The sequence below is a fragment of the Gorilla gorilla genome, chromosome 15, assembly GCF_029281585.2.
Source record: "Gorilla gorilla gorilla isolate KB3781 chromosome 15, NHGRI_mGorGor1-v2.1_pri, whole genome shotgun sequence".
NCBI classification, from domain to species: domain Eukaryota; kingdom Metazoa; phylum Chordata; class Mammalia; order Primates; family Hominidae; genus Gorilla; species Gorilla gorilla.
Window position 1 is genome coordinate 36593267 of NC_073239.2, and position 25926 is coordinate 36619192.

At 38.6% G+C, this 25926-nt stretch overlaps 2 protein-coding genes across 2 annotated transcripts; both read right to left on the reverse strand.

The window, feature by feature from the left end:
• Nucleotides 1–8053: 8053 nt before the first annotated feature.
• Nucleotides 8054–9821, reverse strand: LOC129526752 (olfactory receptor 11H7). The gene has a single exon (XM_055361951.2). The coding sequence runs from the start codon at nucleotides 9397–9399 to the stop codon at nucleotides 8455–8457; it is 945 nt and encodes a 314-aa protein (XP_055217926.2). The 5' UTR covers nucleotides 9400–9821; the 3' UTR covers nucleotides 8054–8454.
• A 4341-nt stretch (nucleotides 9822–14162) lies between these two features.
• LOC129526753 (olfactory receptor 11H6) lies at nucleotides 14163–15154 on the reverse strand. Its single transcript, XM_055361952.2, is given in 2 exon segments — nucleotides 14163–14500; nucleotides 14503–15154. Coding segments are annotated over 2 exon segments (990 nt in total).
• Between the last annotated feature and the right edge of the window lie 10772 nt (nucleotides 15155–25926).

Here is a 25926-nt window from a genome sequence, read left to right on the forward strand (position 1 = left end):
AGAGTTCTGATAAAGTGGATTTGAACAGTTTTGACATTTTTCTCCATGTTCCTATAGAGGAATGGATCTTTGGAATTTCCTACTGTACCATTTTCAGTTATATACATACATAAGCGGCAAAGATAAAGAAAAGAAAAGGATAATTGAGAGAAATACCGCCCCCCCCCAACTTTGGTACATAGCAAGATGGATATAGTTGAGTAGTTATTCAGAGGGGGCATCCAAAGTGTGGTAATATTCCTGTTTTTTTATTTGGGTAAAGAAGGGCATAGGCATTTCTAAATTTTATATTCTTTAAACTTGCACCTATATATTATATAGACTTCAGTATGCATGGTATATTACATAATTTAAAAAAAGGATTTGTTATAAATTTAGTGTTGTCTTTAACAAGACCCTTCATATAACTTTTTAAAAAATACCTTGAACTTATGTTAAAAAAACCACTCCAAAAATGTATGTCTAGTAATAGGGGAATAATTAAATAAGTTACAGTTTATTCATACATCAGGGCAATATTCAACTATGCCTATCTATTTGACCTTATAGAAGGTTGCAACATTTTAAGAGAAGAAAAATGCAGTTATGGAATACTTTCTATATTATAATCTGTTAAAGAAAAATAAAACCATTATATATGCATGCATTTGAATGCTTGTCTATGCATAGAAATTTAGATTAGTAGTAAACTGTTACCTGCAGGAAGTGGGATTATGAAAAGAGGGTGGGCACTTTTACCTTTAACTTTATACATTGTGCCTTTGTTCTCATTAGTTTCAAAGAACATCTTTATTTCTGCCTTCATTTCATTATTTCCCAGTAGTCATTCAGGAGCAGGTAGTTCAGTTTCCATGTAGTTGTGCAATTTTGAGTGAGTTTCTTAATCCTGAGTTCTAATTTGATTGCACTGTGGTCTGAGAGACAGTTTGTTGTGATTTCTGTTCTTTTACATTTGCTGAGGAGTGCTTTACTTCCAACTATGTGTTCAGTTTTGGAATAAGTGCGATGTGGTGCTGAGAAGAATGTATATTCTGTTGATTTGGGGTGGAGCGTTCTGTAGATGTCTATTAGGTCTGCTTGGTGCAGAGCTGAGTTCAAGTCCTGAATATCCTTGTTAACCTTCTGTCTCATTGATCTGTCTAATGTTGACAGTGGGGTGTTAAAGTCTCCCATTATTATTGCATGAGTCTAAGTCTCTTTGTAGGTCTCTAAGGACTTGCTTTATGAATCTGGGTGCTCCTGTATTGGGTGCATATATATTTAGGATAGTTAGCTCTTCTCGTTAAATTGATCCCTCTACCATTATGTAATGGCCTTCTTTGTCTCTTTTGATCTGTGTTGGTTTAAAGTCTGTTTTATCAGAGACTAGGATTGCAACCCCTGCTTTTTTTGTTTTCCATTTGCTTGTTAGATCTTCCTCCATCCCTTTATTTTGAGTCTATGTGTGTCTTGGCATGTGTGGTAGGTCTCCTGAATACAGCACACCAATGGGTCTTGACTCTTTATCCAATTTGCCAGTCTGTGTCTTTTAATTGGAGCGTTTAGCCCATTTACATTTAAAGTTAATATTGTTATGTGTATGTGTGAATTTGATCCTGTCATTATGATGTTATCTGGTTATTTTGCTCATTAGTTGATGCAGTTTCTTCCTAGCTTCGATGGTCTTCACAATTTGGCATGTTTCTGCAATGTCTGGTACCAGTTGTTTCTTTCCATGTTCAGTGCTTCCTTCAGGAGCTCTTGAACAAAGACACAATGTGCCAGAATCTCTGGGACACATTTAGAGCAGTGTGTAGAGGGAAATTTATAGCACTAAATGCCCACAAGAGAAAGCAGGAAAGATCTAAATTCAACATCCTAACACCACAATTAAAAGAACTGGAGAAGCAAGAGCAAACAAATTCAAAAGCTAGTAGACGGGAAGAAATAACTAAGATTAGAGTAGAACTGAAGGAGATAAAGACACAAAAAACCCTTCAAAAAATCAATGAATCCAGGAGCTGGCTTTTTGAAAAGATCAACAAAATTGATAGACAGCTAGCAAGACTAATAAAGAAGAAAAGAGAGAAGAATCAAATAGACGCAATAAAAAACGATAAAAGGGATAACACCACCGATCCCATAGAAATACAAACTACCATCAGAGAATACTATAAACACCTTTATGCAAATAAACTAGAAAATCCACAAGAAATGGATAAATTCCTGGATACATACACCCTCCCAAGACTAAACCAGGAAGAAGTTGAATCTCTGAATAGACCAATAACAGGCTCTGCAATTGAGGCAATAATTAATAGCCTACCAACCAAAGAAAGTACAGAACCAGACAGATTCACAGCCAAATTCTACCAGAGGTAGAGGTACAAAGAGGATCTGGTATCATTCCTTCTGAAATTATTCCAATCAATAGAAAAAGAGGGAATCCTCCATAACTCATTTTATGAAGCCAGCATCATCCTGATACCAAAGTCTGGCAGAGACACAACAAAAAAAGAATTTTAGACCAATATGCCTGATGAACATCGATGTGAAAATCCTCAATAAAATACTGGCAAATCAAATCCAGCAGCACATCAAAAAGCTTATCCACCATGATCAAGTTGGCTTCATCCCTGGGATGCAAGGCTGGTTCAACATACACAAATCAATAAATGTAATCCATCATATAAACAGAACCAATGACAAAAACCACATGATTATCTCAATAGATGTGGAAAAGGCCTTTGACAAAATTCAACAGCCCTTCATGCTAAAAACTCTCAATAAACTAGGTATTGATGTAACATCTCCCAAAATAATAAGACCTATTTATGACAAACCCACAGCCAATATCATACTGAATGGACAAAAACTGGAAGCATTCCCTTTGAAAACTGGCACAAGACAGGGATGCCCTCTCTCAGCACTCCTATTCAACATAGTGGTGGAAGTTCTGGCCAGGGAAATCAGGCAAGAGAAAGAAATAAAGCGTATTCAATTAGGAAAAGAGGAAGTCAAATTGTCCCTGTTTGCAGATGACATGATTGTATATTTAGAAAACCCCATCATCTCAGCCCAAAATCTCCTTAAGCTGATAAGCAACTTAAGCAAAGTCTCAGGATACAAAATCAATGTGCAAAAATCACAAGCATTCCTATACACCAATAACAGACAAACAGAGAGCCAAATTATGAGTGAACTCCCATTCACAACTGCTACAAAGAGAATAAAATACCCAGGAATCCAACTTACAAGGGATGTGAAGGACCTCTTCAAGAGATCTAAAAACCACTCTCCATAAAGTAAAAGGGGACACACAAAAAATGGAAGAACATTCCATGCTCATGGATAGGAAGAATCAATATCATGAAAATGGCCATACTGCCCAAGGAAATTTATAGATTCAATGCCATCCCCATCAAGCTACCAATGACTTTCTTCACAGAATTGGAAAAAACTACTTTAAAGTTCATATGGAACCCAAAAAGAGCCCACATTGCCAAGACAATCCTAAGCAAAAAGAACAAAGCTGGAGGCACCATGCTACCTGACTTGAAACTATACTACAAGGCTACAGTAACCAAAACAGCATGGTACTGGTACCAAAACAGAGATATAGACCAATGGAACAGAACAGAGGCCTCAGAAATAACACCAATCATCTACAACCCTCTGATCTTTGACAAGCCTGACAAAAACAAGCAGTGGGGAAAGGATTCCCTATTTAATAAATGGTACTGGGAATACTGGCTAGCCATATGTAGAAAGCTGAAACTGGATCCCTTCCTTACACCTTATATAAAAATTAATTCAAGATGGATTAAAGACTTAAATGTTAGAAGTAAAACCATAAAAACCCTAGAAGAAAATAGAGCCAATACCATTCAGGACATAGGTATGGGCAAGGACTTCATGACTAAAACACCAAAAGCAATGGCAACAAAAGCCAAAATAGACAAATGGGATCTAATTAAACTCAAGAGCTTCTGCAGAACAAAATAAACTACATCAGAGTGAACAGGCAACCTACAGAATGGGAGAAAATTTTTGCAATCTACCCATCTGACAAAGGGCTAATATCTAGAATCTACAAAGAACTTAAACAAATTTCCAAGAATAAAACAAAAAACCCCATCAAAAGGTGGGCAAAGTATATGAACAGACACTTCTTAAAAGAAGACATTTATGCAGCCAACAGACACATGCAAAAATGCTCATCATCACTGGCCATCAGAGAAATGCAAATCAAAATCACAATGAGATACCATCTCACACCAGTTAGAATGGCAATCATTATAAAGTCAGGAAACAACAGATGCTGGAGAGGATGTGGAGAAATAGGAACACTTTTACAGTGTTGGTGGGACTGTAAACTAGTTCAACCATTGTGGAAGTCAGTGTGGTGATTCCTCAGGGATCTAGAACTAGAAATACCATTTGACCCAGCCATCCCCCTACTGGATATATTCCAAAGGGTTATGAATCATGCTACTATAAAGACACATGCACACGTATGTTTATTGCGGCACTATTCACAATAGCAAAGACCTGGAACCAACCCAAATGCCCATCAATGATAGACTGGATTAAGAAAATGTGGCATATATACACCATGGAGTACTATGCAGCCATTAAAAAGGATGAGTTCATGTCCTTTGCAGGGACATAGATGAAGGTGGAAACCATCAATTTCAGCAAACTATTGCAAGACAGAAAACCAAACACCACATGTTCTCACTCATAGGTGGGAACTGAACAATGAGCTTGGACATAGGGGAACATCACAAAATGGGGCCTGTCTTGGGGTGAGGGGCAGGGGGAGGGATAGCATTAGAAGAAATACCTAATGTAAATGATGAATTGATGGGTGCAGCAAACCAACATGGCACATGTATACCTATGTAACAAACCTGCATGTTGTGCACATGTACCCTATAACTTAAAGTATAAAAACAACACAACTTTATACTCATCTTTATTGTTGGAAAATTGTATGCTTGTGTTATTTTATAATAGAAATAATATCAAAATATAGGTTTGAAAACAACAAGTTCTATAAATATTAAAAAATCAAATCATTTAATGGTTTTGTGACTAAAATTGTTTAATTCTAAAAAGAGTTGATTCAAGAACTAGCTCATTATCCAGTTCCACAAATTGTTTCTTTCCCTGCATGCTTACTATGAATCAAGTTTATGCTAGTTGCTGGGGATAAAAAGATAAGACACTGTTCTTATCTTCAAAAGCCTAGTTGCATAGGGGAAGAGACCACGACACATAACAGACCTCATAGTCTTATAGGTACAATAAATGGAATATGAGCTTGTGTATTCTAGATATATCAATAAGAGAAATGCAGTCTAGCTTTGGGATGTGAGAATGGCTTTCAGATAGAAATCATGTCCGAGCTGAATATTAACAAAAGAATAGGTGTTTAACAGGCGACGCTACATATTTGACATCTAATAAGTTGCAGCAGTAGGACACTTTTGAGTTATTGAGAGTAGTACGAAATATTTTCTGCCCCTTTTCAACTAATGAGTTCAGCTGAGCCACTGAAATATTAGGGCTGACTTAAGGCAAGACTGTGATTGGTAGTTCAAGCTTATCTTTAGTACCATCCTAAGCAGATTTTCTAATTCATTTTCCCATTCTTTTTAGGCCCTTCTACTCACCTTGAAGCATAGTGTTTTCCAGTTGCCCAAGGAAGCTCTCCAGGAGAGTCCCTTGGTCTTTCAGGTAGGAATTTTCTTCCTCTCTTAGGCTACCACAACATTTAAGCCTTTGTGCTACAACTATTTTATTGAATGATTTGTACTTGGTAGGATATAAACATAAAAGAACTTGATTTTCCCCCACCACGTCTATTATAAACACTTTTTGATGTCTGATTTATTTCCACCTATGGATACTGTCTTGGGCTGGTATGATAGCTGTAATAACTACTTTTAGTTTTAATATATGACCCCTTATCCAGGCATTAGAGAATCTAGCACATTTGTTTCTCAGTATACATGAGGGATTGGTTCCAGGACCTCTTGTGGATACCATAATCCACAAGCTCAAGTTCCTTATATAGAATGGTGTAGTATTTGCATATAACCTACACTTTATTGTACATCCTCCCTTATACTTCATTTATTTTATTTTTTATTTTTTATTTTCTTAGAGCAGGGTCTGTTGCCAGGGCTGGAGTGCAGTGGCACAATCATAGCTCACTGTAACCTCCTGCCATATACTTCAAATCATCTCTAGGTTACTTAAAATTCCAATGCAATGTAAATAGCTGTTATACTGTATTATTTAGGGAACAATGACAAGAAAAAAAGTCTGTACACACTCAGTAAAGATGCATTATTACCCAAATATTTTCAATCTGAGGTTGGTTGAATCCATGGATGTGGAACCCATAGATGACTGAAGGCTGACTGTATAGTCTAAAGCTAAAATTTTAATTTTTTATCCAAATTAAAACTCATTCCTCTAAACTGGATCTGATTTAGGCTTGATCTGCTTGTTTCTCTCTGACCTTTCATTTCTCTTTTCCTACATTACTCTGCTGACTCTGGTTACTCTAGGTTTAAGGTGGGAAAGAAGTAAAGGCAGAAGGTTATTTCTTGACTTAGATCTTGTTGCCTTATAGGTTTAACAATAGTCTAAATGTTGTTTTTCTTTTTCATGAAATATTTTCTTTTTCTGATGTGGTCTGTCCAAACTGCAGGTTCTCTGATGTGGGCAATGCTTCACTGGCTGGCTCCATATGACTTCTTTTAACCCTGGATTTAGGTGACCTACTCTGTAGAGACTTTTGAAATGGCCTTACTTTTCCGAGTAGCATTTTTGGGTAGGGTTCCTTTTAAGACAGCAAGAAGGTTACTTTCCATAGGGTCTAACTAGGTCAAATGTGGGTGTTCTATATTTGTTCTGTTATGAGTGGGAGTTTAGTTTGTTCTTGTTACAGCCCATATCCTTTTACTATCTCTTAGATACTATCTCCTTTACTATCTCTTAGATACTATCTCCTTTACTGTCTCTTAGATACTATCTCCTTTACTGTCTCTTAGATACTATCTCCTTTACTATCTCAGAGTCATCGCTTTCACAGTCTTTACATTTCTTTCAGGTACAAATCAAGGACAGTCGAGGTGCCCCTCAAATTTCAGGGGACAAGGTCAAGCCCTCTAAGTGGTTCTTTTGATGTGACCCACACTTCACTTAGCTGGATTGCACATTAACCAGTCTCTCTAAATCTAACTTCCAGTCTCCCCTTGTACATTGTTGATGAGGATGATGAACTAAGAATTGTGAAACTGAATTTACAATCTCTAAGTGTATCTTAGTTTATATAATGACGTGTCACCAAAAATCTAGGTCAACAGGCATATTATGTTTTTTTAAAAGAAGTGATAGACAACTCTGTAAGCAAACAATCAATTGGATTAATATGTCTTAATAAAATTGTGTGGATGGAGACTGCACACCAAAGTAAAAACCTTTCTGGAAATAGATATTAAGATTTTTTATTATTATTATACTTTAAGTTTTAGGGTACATGTGCACAATGTGCAAGTTTGTTACATATGTATACATGTGCCATGTTGGTGTGCTGCACCCATTAACTCATCATTTAACATTAGGTATATCTCCTAATGCTATCCCTTCCCCCTCCCCCCGCCCCACAACAGTCCCCAGTGTGTGATGTTCCCCTTCCTGTGTCCATGTGTTCTCATTGTTCAGTTCCCACCTATGAGTGAGAACATGTGGTGTTTGATTTTTTGTCCTTGCAATAGTTTGCTGAGAATGATGGTTGCAAATCAAAACCACAATGAGATACCGTCTCACACCAGTTACAATGGCGATCATTAAAAAGTCAGGAAACAACAGGTGCTGGAGAGGATGTGGAGAAATAGGAACACTTTTACACTGTTGGTGGGACTGTAAACTAGTTCAACCATTGTGGAAGTCAGTGTGGTGATTCCTCAGGGATCTAGAACTAGAAATACTATTTGACCCAGCCATCCCATTACTGGGTATATACCCAAAGGACTATAAATCATGCTGCTATAAAGACACATGCACACGTATGTTTATTGCGGCACTATTCACAACAGCAAAGACTTGGAACCAACCCAAATGTCCAACAATGATAGACTGGATTAAGAAAATGTGGCACATATACACCATGGAATACTATGCAACCATAAAAAATGATGACTTCATGTCCTTTGTAGGGACATGGATGAAGATATTAAGATTTTTAAGTGTTATTTTTACCATATGTTGGGGCCAACCTGCTCCCACGGAGCACATTTCTGAAACTAGAAGCTCACAAAATATGATCAGATACATGAAGAGTTTTGCTTGTACAAAAGGACTGCGATGACCATGAATAAAATCAAGTCAGTCTGTGTTAAAAGAAGAGGATTATTCTTCCAATCGCATTAAGAGTCATTGGGTTATAAAAAACCCTATTCATGATCTCTGGATAATTCTCATTCCACAGAAGACATGATGGAGGGCATATTTCATGTCCTTGTTGCGCAGGCTGTAGATGAGGGGGTTTAAGACAGGTGTTACCACAGAATATATCAGTGTGATGAGCTTATGCATAGCAACTGAGTTGCCAGGTGTGGGACTCACATACATCAGCATTATGGTTCCATAGAACAGAGACACAACAACCAAGTGTGACCCACAGGTAGAGAAGGCCTTTTGCCATCCAGCTGAAGAAGGAACCTGAAGCACAGTTCTGAGCACCAAGGTATAGGACCCAAGGATGTACACCATGGTGAGGATGATGAAAAGAGAGCTCACAGAATGGAACACATGCCCAATGATGTGAGTAGGGGCACAGGACAATGCCATCAGTGGGTCTACATCACACAGAAAATGATCAATGATGTTGGGACCACAGAAAGGTAGTTGAGAAATGAAGAAAATGGAAATTGAATGTCCAAGGAAACCTATGAGCCAACAAAGAGACACCAAGATGCCACAGAGCTGGCCAGTCATAATGGAGGGATAGTGCAGTGGGTGGCAGATGGCCAGGTACCGATCATAAGCCATGACACAGAGGAAGAAGCATTCAGTTGTGCCCAGGGAAAAGAAGAAGTAGAACTGAGTGAAACATCCAGAGAATGATATGGTCTTAGTTTTGGAGAAAAAATTTACCAGCATGTTGGGGACTGTGCAGGTCACATACCAGATCTCTAGGAAGGAGAAGTTGGCTAGGAGCACGTACATAGGGGTATGGAGTCGATGGTCCCACCTCACTGCACAGATGATGGCCATATTCCCAGTCAGAGCGAAGATGTAGACCAGCAAAATCATTGAGAAAAAGATGATCTGAATTTTCCAGGGACCAGGAAACCCCAACAACACAAACTGTGTCACAGTAGATATCTGTGAGTTATTCATGCTTCCCAGACTGTGGAGAGAACACTGATGGTCAATGACAATTTACTTTGCTGATGAGGCATCTTGAAGCTTTTTTTGGGATAAGGAGTTTGACTCTTACGGGTGAATATATTGGATATTCTAAAAGAATTCTTAAGCAAACCCTGGTTTATCTTTCTCAAATGCGTCCTGTGGGTCTGATTCTTGTAAACTTCAGGTTGTTTGAATTTTCTGTGGCAATGGACAAAAATCAACATTTCATCTTCTTTTGATGTAAAGAAATTCTTGAAATAGAGGCAAAAATGGTTTGTTTTATATCTAATTTGTTTTTCAGTGAAAGATGTTCATATATAGCAATTACTTAGTGCTATTCACTTCAAATTATGAAGACATATGCCATCATTTTTAATATATTCAAGTCTGAGACTTTTTACAGCTTTGAGTAGTTTGTACTTTTGACATTATTTCAGATTCTTTCTTTCCGGAGCTATTTCTATTAAGAGTATTTATTTTCTTCCAATTTTTTTAGTGATACCAGGAGAAAGTCAACAAGGATATTTAGATAATAAAATTCTTTATATATTTTGCTTTTTCCTATTTAGAGACATTTATATTGTACTACAGCTTATTTACAATTTGGTATTTAATCATTTGCTTTTAGCAATAAAATGTCATAATTATTCATTTCCTGGTGATTAATTTCACATTATAATTTATCATGCTCCATATACCTTTAAAAAGAAATATTTCATTAAAGATAACATATAAGAGAGCGAAGATAACTACAGTTACTGGGATATTTTCTTCTAAAGCTCCTCTTATTACTTTTGCCAGAATTTTCTCTAAAATTCACTGTTTGTAAGATCTTTCTTTAGTCCATGTAAAAGAGTAGCCTCCAAATATTCAAAAAAATAAGATACAAGAGAATCAAAGGTGTTATTTCAAACATAATTATTTACCCATTTTCCGAGAGTTGGTTTGTTTCCTTTAGAACACCATCACCAAAGAAGATATATTTTCAAGAATCAAATACAACTCCAAGAAAAGAGTAAATGATAGTTTTAACATATGGGACTCTTCAGAAAAATTTTAACAAGATACCTTTAACTTTTTTGATTGTTAAGAGGATAATTTGCCTTATATTTTTTTCAATTAAAGTAGCACATATATAGTATTTGATCAAGGTGGTATATACATATATGTACACATACACATATATATATAGTGTGTTTGTCTGTATGCATATATATAGTATTTACAGTACTCACCGAACATAATCAAATAGAAAAAACCCTCCTATTCAGTGAGGTTATATTAAATAAGAAATATATTTATGATCATGCAGCTGTTGCAGTTAGTAATGCACAAGGTGAACTATGAATCTACCCATCTAGAAGGAAACATAGAACTTTTCATAGACCTGGTTTTGCAAAAGGTTGTGGTTTGGTGGACAAGAAGCCAAAAAGAGAAAGAAACTGCAAGATGGGGATCAGTGATTTTTAATTTTTTAAACTAGGGTGATTATGAAGAACTAAACTAAACCTGCATCGATGGTCATTTTTGTAAGATATCATAAAAGAATGGCTCCCCACTGTGGGTCCTCTATACATTCTCCTTCTTTCCGAGCAAGAAACCTCTCTCCTCAACAAGATGAGAAAGCAGTGATGCAGGGAGCAGCCACTTATGCTTGGAACAGAGAAGGAGCAACAATGATTTTGAACTCAGATTCACAGACTTTGACCCAAAATCAAAATGCACAAGACCGAGCTGCTTCTTTGAGCTTAGACTACTTTCATTGACATTAAAAACAACAAACAAACAAAAACCTTGCAGAAAAACAATTAGCCACAGGGAAAGCATGGTAAATAAATTTCACAGATAATTTCCAACATATTTGTAAGAAACAGTTCCTAATATATTCACCACTAAATCTATGTGAGTTCTTAGTCCACAAAAACATTGATTTTATTTTTATCTTTTCTTTTTTTTTAAATGTCACTTCTCCTGAAGGTGCAAAGTGAGTAATGAAAGGGACAGAGAGAGGAAAACAGAGAGAAGATTAAAAAAAATTCCAATTTTCTTTTGGTTTTAGTCCCAGTGGATAAAGCTAGTTCCATACTGTTAAGCTCAAAATCTCTACAAATGTCATAGCATTCCTGGTGCCTCAGGCACTTCCTGAGAAGGAGAAGACCTGTGGATGATTAGTGTACTTCTTTTGGAAAGTGTCAATTGCGTGGTGATCTAAACACTCTGAGGGATTTGTTTTCTTTTGGTTTTTGAGCTGAAAGATAGACCAATATTCTTTGATACTCAATCTCTGAAGCATGTTGAATGAAGAAATGTATAGGTGAGTAGTCCATCTGTCGTGTAAAACAGCAGCAACGCTCAACGAAGGATACCTCTCCTACATACCAGGAAGCTTTCCTAGGTCATCCCGGAGAAAGCCTGCAGGGAGGCCACACGGATTCTCTCCTTCACTGGCTCCAATATGGAAGTCCTGTGTGAGAGCTTCACCAGTGGCTTATTTCACTTCTCTTGTACCCTAAGATTCTAGTGGCTTGTTTCTCACTGAGGGTGTTGAACTATGTGTTGGTCTTAATTTATGCCTCATTTGAGCCACTGTTGAGAATTCTCAGGTCTCCCTTCATGTTCTTGTGATTCTGTAACTTTCTGTGCTGTCCATAGGGATCTTCATACATCTTGCCTGGGGGTTTAATTGATATTTTTGTTAACATTTCCTATAGGGATTATTAAAAATAACATGTTATATTAACTCTGAGGAAACCCCATGGTCTCCTTGAGTTGTGCTCAAACAGCATGTGCTATAGGATACGTAAAAGCCCCAGATTAAATGTCTTCCTGAGGGGCCAATTTTACCTAGAAAGATAATTTTATATCACACCAAATATGTATGTACTATGAATTAGGAAGTATAATTTATGATAATTTTTGAGATACAATTTTGAATTTAAAGAAATATTATCCCCCAATACCCCATGTTCTCTGACCACTCTTGCTAAACATGCTTTGGTGGAAAGATTTGAGAAACACGGTTTGAGAGCATTACATCACCTAGCACCGGCAGGCCCATCTTCCTTGCCCCACCTGATTTCATTGTGGGGTAGCCATAACTAAAAGGTGTGTTTTCATTTTAAGTAGATTTGACTCTTAGTTGATAGCCTTTTTGTTTCAGCATAGAGTTTGGATACTAAAATGAAATTTGTTCTTGACATAATTTTCTCTGAATATTTTTCTAACTTAGACTTTGCCCTACAGCCTCTGAGAGACACCTGTTGCTCTGTGGTTGACATGAAAACTGCTGGGTACAAATAAAAATATGTTTAGGGCATCATTCCTAGTATAAGTAATATTGGGGTTGTCATGACTAATTTAGAGAGGAAGTACTGTGAGTAAAGATACCCAGTTGGGACTAAATATGTTTGAGGACTGATCATCATGAAATGCAAGACTTGTACAGTGGATCACTAGGAGAGAAAACTGAAGGGAGCAGTGTGTTGAGTGAAGGCCTTGAATGGCAAAAAGTTTGGTTTTTATGTCTAAGGGATAGAGGTATGAAGCATAGAGGTTTAAAGCATACTCTGTTCTTGGTGTGAAAGACAACCTCAAATAATGGAAGATGTCTATTACTACGTTTTTTTCTGGTGGCCTCTTGACACACAAATATTCTTTACGAATATTTATTTTCTAGCCGGGTGTGGTGGCTCACGCCTGTAATCCCAGCACTTTGGGAGGTCAAGGGGGGGGTGGATCACTTGAGGTCAGGAGTTTGAGACCAGCTTGGCCAACATGGTGAAACCCCATCTCTACTAAAAATACAAAAATGACCCCATTTCTACTAAAAATACAATTAGCCAGGTGTGGTGGTGGGCACCTGTAAACCCAGCTACTTGGGAGGCTGAGGCAGGAGGATCACTTGAAGCCGGGAGGTGGAGGTTGCAGTGAGCCAAGACTGCGCCACTGCACTCCAGCCTGGGCAACAAGAGTGAAACTTCATCTCAGAAACAAACAAACAAACAAACAAAAATATGTATATTTTCTTTTTTTTTTTAATTTTTTTTATTTAAAAAAAAGAAAATCGAAAAAAAATGTATATTTTCTGAATTGAAAATATCTCACTTTTTTTTTTTTTTTTTTTTTTTTTTTTTTTTTAAGATGCAGTCTTGCTCTATCATGCAGGCTGGGGGGCAGTGGCGTGATATCAGCTCACTGCAACCTTAGCCTCCCAGGTTCAAGCAATTCTCATTCCTCAGCCTCCTGAGTAGCTGGGATTACAGGTGTGTGCCATCACGCCCAGCTAATTTTTGTATTTTTAGTAGAGACAAGGTTTCATCATATTGCCCAGGCTGGTCTCGAATTCCTGATCTCAGGTGATCCTCCCCCTTTGGCCTCCCAAAGTGCTGGGATTACAGTCGTGAGCCACCGTGCCCAGCCAGATCTCATTCTTTTGAAAGGTTTCAGTACACATGCAATTGATTTCTTCTGTCAGCTAAGATTAAAACTAGCAAAGATACATCACAGAAAAATAATATATGTATATATACACCCACCCACCACATAACTACTCAGTGAGGCCACATATGTTTAAAATGTTTTATTGAGCATTGGCATTTATCATTAATGAGCTGAATTTAACTGCTAAGGAACTGTGAAAGATAAGTCTGTCTACCTGAGTGTGAGCCAGAACATACTACTGAAGCTACTCTCTATAGTTATAAAAAATTAAGGTCAGAAGTGGCCAGTTTGGCTTCTTTTTCAAAGATATCTCAGTTTTGGCTAACTGTTAACCCCAGGACTCTCTTTAGAGCATCTTTCATGTCTTTGTTTCGAAGACTATAGATAAGGGGATTTAAGAATGGAGTCATTGCTGTGTATACCAGAGTGATGATCTTCTGCATTCCTGCTGGGTTCCCTGATGTTGGGCTCACGTACATCACCATAAGGGTTCCATAGAATAGAGACACCACCATTAGGTGGGACCCACATGTGGAGAAAGCTTTAGTTCGACCAGCACCAGAGGGAATACAAAGCACAGCTCTGATGACCAGAGTGTAAGATCCCAAGATGGAGAGGAAGGGCCCAAAGATAATCATCGAGTTGAAGGGTAACAGATAAGCTCAGTGGAAGGAGCAGAGATGCAGGCCAGTGCAAACAATGGGCCTGGGTCACACACAAAGTGGTCAATGATGTTGGGCCCACAGAAGGGAAGTTGGGAGATAAGAACAATAGGGACTGGATAGCAGAGAAATCCGCCTACCCAGCATACACAGACCAGAATTAGACAGAACTTCCCAGTCATGATGGAGGGGTAGTGTAATGGATGACAGATGGCCAGGTACCGATCATAAGCCATAACTGATAAAAAGAAACACTCTGTTGTACCCAGTGAAAAAAAGAAATAGAATTGCAGGAAGCAACCAGAGAAGGAGATGGTTTTAGTCTCAGAGAGGATATTGACTAGCATGTTTGGGACAGTGGAGGAAATGTACCAGATCTCTAGAAAGGCAAAGTTTCCCAGAAGGATGTACATGGGTGTGTGGAGCTGCCTGTCCAATTTCACTGCACAGACAATAGCTCCATTCCCTAGCAGTGTCAGGAGATAGAGAACAAGGATGAATGAGAAGAAGCAGCTCTGCTTCTCCCTTTGACCATGGAAACCCAGGAGGACAAACTCAGTCACAAAATGCATTGTTCTGTTCTGGGGTCCCAAAGCTGTTAGAAAAACAGAAGTAAGCAAAGAATGAATAATAAAGAACATTTGGAGATTTTGCTAACTCATGTTGGATGATGTACTAAGTATTTTTACGTACATTATCTCATTTGGTCTTCGTAATGACTCTTTGAGCTGCGAGGAGGTATTCTTTACCCTTCTCTTTCACAGACAGGGTAACGGAAGTTCAAAGAGATTTGAAGGGTTCACTTAAACATATGTACAAAGCCAGTAATGCCCAGATACACTGGCCTATTTGGAGATTGGTTTGGAACAAATCACGTTTCACTTCAAATTTTCTATAACCCTGAGTCTCAGTAATGTTTCATCTTTAATGGTAAAATCACTGCCCCTTAGATACTCTACATATAAATATAAACTTTGGATATATCCTTTTACTTTAAAGCAAAATTGAGTATAAATCTGAAGCAAGAATAGTTGCTATATTAAAATTGCCTTCTTAGAGCCTCATATGTAGAAGTCCAATAAAAAGCAGATAGGAATAAAACTTTGGGGAGTCTTCAGCTCCCTTCCTTTTGCTACTCTCAGGGAGGTGCTGCAGAACCCTTAGGAATCTGTAAAATGGTTTGAAAGCTACAAATCTAGTTCCCCCCAGATCACATTCTCCCTGGTGGCATCTGGATTTGCTGAATAATCCAGCCCCTTTTTCTCATGAGGAGCTCTAGTTCTCTCAAAGCCCTTCTTTATGGTGAGCAAACTTTGTATCCTTTATTACTTTTACCCATTGATCTTGGTACTCCCCAAGTCAGCAGGTAAACTTTGACTTTGTTGAAACTACACAAAATAAGTCTAATTCCTCTCCCATGATGGTGGTAGTGAGGTCTTAAATAACTGAAGGCAGCTGTTATGTCCCTTACCTATGACTTCTTTGGCAGGCCACCATTTTCCCTGCTTGTCAGCCTCCTTCTCCACCAAATTGTACTATTCTACATCATGACTTAGCTCTTGAGGGAGCTTGCTGTTGGGTAAATCAATTTCTCTAGTAATAAAGCCATGTGCCTTTATTTTTGCTAGAAATTAAGTCCTAAACTTTATAATTTGTCCCTTCATTATCTTGCTTTTCCCTAAATTAAATAATGAATAAAAGAGTCACCTCAGGATGTGCAGAGAACAGAAAGATCTTTCTGATATTTGCTAAATCAGGAGTTGAGACAAGATAAATAACTTAGATATTTTGCTAACAATTTTCTAGAAACTATTGGTCCAGCAGGCTTATTTCTATGTCCTCAAATATCCTTGTTAAAGTTCAGAATATTTGGCTGGGTAAGCCACTATCAATATTTTAAATTTAGCAATATAATGACTTTAAAATTAGGATAATTTATTGTATCATTAGCGTCACTGTTAAGATACTCACAAAATTCCATCTTTACATCATTTATATGATCCACAGAGAGCGAGAGGCCTGCCTTTCAGTACTTGATCAAAGCTGGAGCAAACCCAAAAGCATAAATGTTTTATTGCTGAGGTAACTTGGATATTCATGTTAACAATATTTTAAGAATAATACAACAATTTCTCTAATAAACATGATTTTTATGAAAATGTAAATTTTGTCCAAGCAGTTCAGTTTAATGAATAATAATTATCATGATCGCACGCATCAGAATTTTTAGGACAGCTGTAATTACTCTCAAATATACTCTCCATAACTGCTTGTATTTCCAAGACTACAGGCTATGTCATTCTTGGAAAATATAATTACTGGGCTTGCAATTTAAAAAAACGGTTGGCAGTTAGAATGGCGATCATTAAAAAGTCAGGAAACAACAGGTGCTGGAGAGGATGTGGAGAAATAGGAACATGTTTACACTGTTGGTGGGACTGTAAACTAGTTCAAACATTGTGGAAGTCAGTGTGGCGATTCCTCAGGGATCTAGAACTAGAAATACCATTTGACCCAGCCATCCCATTACTGGGTATATACCCAAAGGATTATAAATCATGCTGCTATAAAGACACATGCACACGTTTGTTTATTGCGGCACTATTCACAATAGCAAAGACTTGGAACCAACCCAAATGTCCAACAATGATAGACTGGATTAAGAAAATGTGGCACATATACACCATGGAATACTATGCAGCCATAAAAAATGATGAGTTCATGTCCTTTGTAGGGACATGGATGTAGCTGGAAACCATCATTCTCAGCAAACTATGGCAAGGAAAAAAACAGACACTGCATGTTCTCACTCATAGGTGGGAATTGAACAATGAGAACGCATGCACACAGGAAGGGGAACATCACACACCGGGGCCTGTAGTGGGGTGGGGGGAGGGGGGAGGGATAGCATTAGGAGATATACCTAATGTTAAATGACGAGTTAATGGGAGCAGCACACCAACATGGCACATGTATATATATGTAACAAACCTGCATGTTGTGCACATGTACCCTAAAACTTAAAGTATAAAAAAAAAAGTTTCTAGAACAAAAGAAATAAAAAATAAAAAAAGTTGGATGTTAAATTTAAATTGTAGCATTTCATGTATTTATTTGTTTATTCAAGAATTTAATTTAACACATGTTTATTCACCATTTGTTATATTGCTAGCAGTGTGTTGAGTTCTGGGGTTATAATGGTGAATATACAAAATAAAATTCCTCCCCTTTTGGAACTTAGGTTTTATAAAAACTATCAAGATTACAACCTATATCTGCACAGTCATGTGCACAGGCTGGGGGTTCCTTGAGCTGTGTATTTTTGCAGCACGTCCAACTGCATGCTGTGGGTCTGAAAAAAGATATTTACTCCAGTTAGAAATAACTTGAATAAATCTTTGTAGTACAGGGGACATGATAACAAATTTTACTTGGCATAAATTAGATATTTTGGGCTTTTCAAGGCAGTAGGTAGAGAATGAGACATGAATTAATTTATCCTACTTACAGGCCAGGAAATTTTTGGTACTGAGAAAAGAAATATAATTCCAACTGATGATAATTGATCTGGAACCGGACCTCATAATTGACTCCTTCCTGCTTATTATTATTAATTATTTTTGAGACAGAGTCTTGCTATGTGGTCCAGGCTGGAGTGCAGTGGCGTGATCTCCCTGCACTGGGTGATCACTGTAACCTCCGCCTCCTGGGTTCAAGGGATTCTCATGCCTCAGCCTCCTGAATAGCTGGCATTACAGGCTTGGGCTACCACACCCGGCTAATTTTTTTTTTTGGAGACAGAGTCTCACTGTATCCCCCAGGCTGGAGTGCAGTGGCATGATCTCAGCTCACTGCAACCTCCGCCTCCCGGGTTCAAGCAATTCTCATGCCTCAGCCTCCCAAGTAGCTGGGATTACAGGTGTCTGCCACCACGCCCAGCTAATTTTTGTATTTTTAGTAGAGACGGGGTTTTGCCATGTTGGTCAGGCTGGTCTTGAACTCCTGACCTTATGTGATCCACCTGCTTTGGCCTTCCAAAGTGCTGAGATTTCAGGTGTGAGCCACTGTGCCCAGTCCCCACCTGCTCATTATTTGACTTCGTAATGTTCAAGACCTTGGTGACATTATTTCAAACACAGTGAAATTTTAATTGTCTATGGAATATAGGGTCAGAGAAAGATGGATAACTAAACTTCACAGATAATTAAAAAAACCTCACTGCATTCATTTCTATTGCCTCCATCACCAAAGTACATTTACTAGGAACTCAAATAGTAAGTTTAAATTCACCTCTTTTGTCTTTCTATTCACTTCAAGTGAGAGTACAAATGGGCAATTAGAGAGAAGAGGAGGAACAAAGCGCTTGGGCAACACATTCTGTGTGAACTGACAAGGGAGCCACATCCTCCTCCAGCCCCATCCACTTGCTGGGAATTTAAGACACTTGCCCACGGAAGAGCACTTTTAGAATTATAAGTGCTGGGGCTCTTCTCTTAAGTATTTATGTTTTAAAAGTTAATCTGTAGGTGAATCCAAAGGAAAGGAGAGTCTGCTGTTCTACTTCTTTCTCAAGAGGTTTTCAGTTGCCATTTGTCACTTGCCAACAACTCTGAAAAAAATAACAGCTTGCTTTAATTGTTCCAGCTGAAGAAGAGTCTGTCAATAAAAACTTCAGTGACTAATTTACAAACAAGGAGGTAAAAGACTCAGGATACATTCTAACTGAAGGGAATGTAATGGTCCCCCCAAATAAGCAAGAAATTTGAACATTATTTTCCCTAACTGAGTTGTATAGTGGGAACTCTGAGATACCTGAGTGAGCCCTTAATGTGAATATATCACCCGGGCATTCTTTAGGAGTATGCTGGGAGAAGAGAAGTGAGGGGCCAATGTTCGTGCAAAGAACTAAGGAACAAAGAATTCACAGATTTGCAGAAGAACCACGTATTCTTAGCATCTGGCAGCACTGAATGCACAGGAACGGTGGTGTACTGCTGCAGGCAGACTTTCCTTACATACCTAATGGCATTTTTTGGTTCCAAGAGGAAGATGTGAGACAAACTCCAGCTGCAGGAATCTCATCATTTACACAACCAAAAAGCTGAGTCATGGTTGGAGAGTGTTATTTGTGGTTCCAGAAACTTGCTTCCTTTAGTATTCCAAACCAAATGAAATGTGTTTTTCACATCAGCAATTATTAAGAGTTTACAAGTCTCTTGTGAATAGGATCCGTAGTTCCCCTGTGTTCACTGGCAGGCACCTACTTCCTTTGCCTGTATTTCTGAGCATGTATCGAATTCCTTCTATATCTGTTTATAGTTTATGTTTTCCCCAGTGGTTTGACTAGTGAGACACAGAAGACAGGATAATTATCTAAAAGATACCATAAACACTTTCCCCTTTGTGGAGATATCCTCCCTTTAAGGAACTGATCTACCTGGGGATGGGGGTGGGAGGTTAATGGAGGAGGAGGAGAAAGAATATGTGTGTACATGTGTGTATCTGAGTTTATGTATTTGTGTATATTTGTGTGTGATTTTGTCTCCAGAATAAACTTCATTCTTTTTTAAAAGAATTCCATATAATTAACAAACATTTGTCACTTATGCATCAACTATGCCCCTACTATGTGCCAGACTCTGGGTTAAACATTGAGTATACAGACAGGAGCCAACAAGGTCAAGACTTCACAGAGATTACACACTTGTTTTGGGCTCAAATAAAAAGATATGAAGCAAATCTTTATTATATAAGGGAACTAGACTTGCTTCATACTTGGTGCCTAACCTGCAAACACTTAAAAAATTTTTTATCTATATATTGTTTGCTTAATTTTGTTATAGTGAACACAAAATAAAGAATCTCCTGGCCGGGCGCGGTGGCTCACGCCTGTAATCCCAGCACTTTGGGAGGCCGAAGTGGGCTCATCACTAGGTGAGGAGATTGAGACCATCCTGGCCAACATGGTGAAACCTGTCTCTACTAAAATACAAAAAATTGCCGGGCTTGGTGGCGCACGCCTGTAGTCCAGCTACTCGGGAGGCTGAGGCAGGAGAATCGCTTCAACCCGGGAGGTGGAGGTTGCAGTGAGCCAAGGTTGCGTCACTGCACTCCAGCCTGATGACAGAGCAAGACTCCATCTCAAAAAAAAAAAAAATCCCCTTTATCAATTTTAAGTATAGCTCGAACATAGGTGTTTGAAAAAGTTCAGTTATCTGTAAAGGCAGATTTGTAATTCTGTTGACTGACATGATACAATATTAGTGAAAATGGAAGTTGGCACTGTAAATGGTTATGAATTCTTTCAATGATATAAGGGGAAAGAGAACAAACAAACTGAGGTGAGAACCTGAGATTAATATAAACATTGCAAGAGCTCAAATAGAGAACATGACTGAGCTTAAGGGTAAGGCTGTTTAAGTGTAGAGTGGATTCTTGAAAATGTAATCCCTGTACTAGCAGTATTAGTATCACTTGAGACCTGTTAGAAATACATATTCTCAGTACTTACCTAGATCTAGTGAGGCAAAAACTTGGAATGTGGAGCCCAGTTGTCTGCCTTAACAAACTTTCTAGGTGTTACTTTTACTTTCCTTTCTTCCTTTTTTTTTTTTTTTTTTTGAGACGGAGTTTGTTGCCCAGGCTGGTGTGCAGTGGTGTGGTCTTGGCTAACTGCAACCTCCACCTCTCAGGTTCAAGCAATTCTCCTGTCTCAGCCTCCCAAGTAGCTGGGATTACAGGCATGAGCCCCCATGCCAGGCTAATTTTTTCTGTATTTTTAGTAGCGATGGGGTTTCACCATGTTGGCCAGGCTGGTCTTGAACTCCTGACCTCAGGTGATCTACCTGCCTCTGTGGGCAGCAAGCCACCCAGGTGCCAAGGCAAGAGACCGAGGACACGAGCTGTTCCAGTATAATAAAATATAAAACAAGAATAGTTATACTAGATACAGATCTTAGATATGATTATATATGAATATCATTAATCATTAGTTGGTAGCAATTACTCTTTATTCCAATATTATAATAATCCTCGCTCTATAATCATAACCTAGGAAAAGCCAGGCCATACAGAGATAGGAGCTGAGGGGACATAGTGAGGAGTGACCAGAAGACAAGAGTGCAAGCCTTCTGTTATGCCCAGACAGGGCCACCAGAGGGCTTCTTGGTCTAGCGGTAACGCCAGCGTCTGGGAAGACGCCCGTTGCCAGGCGGACCGTGGTCTAGCGGTAGCCTCAGCGTCACGGAAAAACACCAGCTACGTAGCAGACCGGGAGAGGGAGTCTCCCTTTCCCAGGGGGAGTTTAGAGAAGACTCTACTCCTCCACCTCTTGTGGAGGGCCTGACATCAGTCAGGCTTGCCCGCAGTTATCTGGAGGCCTAACCGTCTCCCTGTGATGCTGTGCTTCAGTGGTCACGCTCCTAGTCCGCCTTCATGTTCCGTCCTGTACACCTGGCTCTGCCTTCTAGATAGCAGTAGTAAATTAGTGAAAGTACTAAAAGTCTCTGATATGCAGAAATAATGGCATAAGCTATCTTTTTCTTTGTCTCCTCTCTCTCTCTGCCTTGGCTGCCAGGCAGGGAAGGGTCCCCTGTCCAGTGGACACGTGACCCACGTGGTCTTACCTGTCATTGGAGATGGCTCACTCTCCTTATCCTGCCCCTTTGTCTTGTATCCAATAAATATCAGTGCAGCCTGGCATTTGGGGCCACTATCAGTCTCCGTGACTTGGTGGTCATGGTCCTCTGGGCCCAGCTGCCTTTTCTTTTATCTCTGTCTTGTGTCTTTATTTCTACACTCTCGTCTCCGCACACGGGGAGAGACCCACCGACCCTGTGGGGCTGGACCCTACATGCCTCGGCCTCCCAAAGTTCTGGGATTACAGGCATGAGCCGCCATGCCTGGTCTCTAGGTGTTTCTAATGCACGTGGAAGCTTGAAAGCCACTACGGATGATCATGAAACGTTAGAGTCCGGGTTAGGAATGTTTGAAAGCACTTCTAAGTATGGGAGGGATTTCAGTAGAACTGGGAATTAATTAAACATGTTTGGGAGACAAGGTTAAGAGTGATATTTGAAGGGATAATTGGCCCATGGAACTAAGTTGCAGGTGATATTCTATGTCAGGCCAAGACTTAGGTATTTAGAAAAGCGTTACTAGATTAAACATCTAGAGGAGCTTTTGAAAGAGGTCTGGGATAGGCAGAAAATGGTGGAGAAGATTATTCAGGCATTGTATGAAATGGGGTGACCTGGGTTAAAAACAGGGAGCACTTGGGTGGGAACAGAGTTGAACTTAAACAGAAGGTAGTGAGAAAATATAGACAAAATCATGACATAGAAAGTATGAGTCTTAGTTTGAATATTTTCACTTATTAGCTGTAGGAGCTTGGTGTGCTCTAGTTTCCTCAAATATTAAAGCCATGTTTATCCTTCCTGTGTAACTCATAGGGCTAATAAGAGGATTAAATGAGATAATAGACTTGAAAATATTTTATAAATGTCTATATAATTATAATTATGATTAAGTGTCATTAAACAGCCCCAGAGGCATTGTCTCTTAATTAATGTCATGGAACCATTCCAGAATTAGAATTTCTTAGGGTCTAGAGGACTTCCTATTCCTCTGGGGCAACTAGAGGACTCTTTTCCCCTCCCCAAATATATATCCTCAAATAGGTTACAGATACAAATTCCTTTAAAAAGAAACGAGCGGGGAGCAGTGGTGCGCATCTATAATCCCAGCACTTTGGGAAGCTGAGGCAGGAGGATCACTTGAGCCCAGGAATTTGAGAACAGCCTGGCCAACATGGTGAAGCTCTGTCTCTACAAAAAAAAAAAAAAAAAAAAAAGAAATACAAAAATTAGCTGGGCATGGAGGCACACGCCTGTAGTCCCATTTACTCGGACAACTGAGTTGGGAGCATCATGTGAGCCTGGGAAGGTTGAGGCTGTAGTTAGCTGTGATTGCATCACTGCATTCCAGCCTGGGTGTCAGAATGAGACCCTGTCTTGAAAAAAAGTGTAAAAAAACAAAACTTTCTAAATTTGACAATTAGAAATAAGAGTTTTAAAATGCCCATTTCTCTCTCTAATGTATTGCCAACAAAACAGTCAGGGGGATAATTGTTTTATAATGTAAATAAGAGTACGTTACCTCCCTGCTCAAAACCTCCCAAATGCTTCTCATCTTATGCAGAATTACATATAAAACATGAATAAAATAAATTGAAGAAGACACAAATAAACAGAAAGATATCTTGTGTTCATGAATTAAAAGCATTAATATTGTTAAAATGTCCAGACTACCCAATGTGATTTCCAGAGTCAATGTAATCCCTATTAATCCCTGTCATACTAATGACAGCCTTCAGAGAAATAGAAAACACAGCCCTAAAATCCATATGGAATCACAAAATCCCTCAAATAGTAAGGCAGTTGTGAACAGAAAGAACAAAGCGGAGGCATCACACTGATTTCAAACTATACTACAAAGTAATAGTAATTAAAACAGCATGTCAATTAAAATTAGTGTAAAAAAGACTCATCAACCAATGGAAAAGAACAGAGAGCTCAGAAGTGAACCTATGCATGGTCAATTGATTTCTGACAAAGGTGTCAAAAATACACATTGGGAAAAGGACAGTCTCTTTAATAATGGTATTGGGAGAACTGTATATTCATATGTACAAGAATGAAATTGGATTCTTATTTCACTCTATATAAAAAAATCAAGTCAAAATGGATTAAAAACTTGGACATAAGACCGGAAACTCTAAGCAATGAGAAGGAAACATAGGGGAAATACTACCCAATATTGGTTTGGGCAATGATTGTACAGATTTGACCTCCAAACACAGACAACAAAAGCAAAAATAAACAAATAGGATCATGTCAGTATAGCTCTAATCTGCAAAGGAAACAATTGATAGAATGGAGAGATAACTACAGACTGGGAGAAAGTATTTGAGGCCATACATCTGATAGGGGTTAATATCCAAATCCATAAAGAACTCAAACAACTCTATAGAGAGAAAACAAATAATCAGATTAAAAAATGGGCAGTGGCCCTGAATAGACATTTCCCAAAAAAAGACATACAAATGGCCAACAGGTATATGAAAATTGCTCACCATCGCTAATAACTAGGAAAATGCAGATTAAAACCACAATGAGATTTCACCTCACAGCTATCAGAATGGCTGTTATAAAAGACAAAAGATAACAGGTGTTGGTGAGAATGTGAAGAAAAGAGAGCCCTTGCACACAGTTGGTGAGAATGTCAATTAGTACTGTCATCATGAAAAACTGTATGGAGCTTCCTCAGAAAACTAAAAATAGAATTACTATACGATCTAGCAATCCCAGTTTTGGGTATTTGCCTAAACGATTTGAAAGCAGTATGTCAAAGAGATGTCTGCTCTCCTATGTTCCTTGCAGCCTTATTCACAATAGCTGAGTTATGGAATCAACCTAAATATCCATCAACAGATAAATGGATAAAGAAAATGTGGTGTATGTACATAGTGGAATACTATTCAGCCTTAAAAAGAGGGAAATTTGGTCATTTGTGACAACATGGATGGAACTGGAGAACATTACGCTAAGTGAAACAGGGCAAGCATAGAAAGACAAATATACCACATGTTCTCACTTATTTGTGGAATCCCCAAATTTCAAACTCAAGGAAGCAGGCCAGGGAAGTGGGGTATGGATAATGGTGAGGCAATGATGGACAAAGGGTGCAAAGCCTCTGGCAGGAGGAATCAGTGTTTTTTTTTGTTTTTTTTTGGCGATATATTGCCCAGGGTGGTAAACATAGTAAATGATAATGTGTTATAAATTTTAAAATTGCTAAGATAATAAATTCCAAATATTCTTGTTTTTTTTTTTTTTGAGACGGAGTCTCACTCTATCACTGAGGCTGTAGTACAATGGCGCAGTCATGGCTCACTGCAACCTCTGCCTCCCGAGTTCAAGTGATCCTTATGCCTCAGCTTCCTGTGTAGCTGGGATTACAGGCATGCACCACCACACCCAAATAATTTTTGTATTTTTAGTAGGGAGGGGATTTTACCATGTTGGCCAGGCTAATCTTGATCTCCTGGCCTCAGGTGATCTGCCTGCCTCGGCCTCCCAAAGTGCTGGGATTACAGGCGTGAGCCACTGTGCCCGGCCATAGATTTCAAATATTCTCACTACAGAAAATATTTGAGGTGATGGATATGTTAGCTGATTCAATTATTCTGCATTATATTCATAAATCATAACATCACTTTGTTCCCCATACATATACACAACTCTAATTTGTCAATTTATAATTTTTAAAAAAGTTATTACTGTAGTTTACAAGGTCCCACAGAATTTGGAACGCTGTTCACTCCCTGACTTCATCTCTATTACTCTTCCCCTTA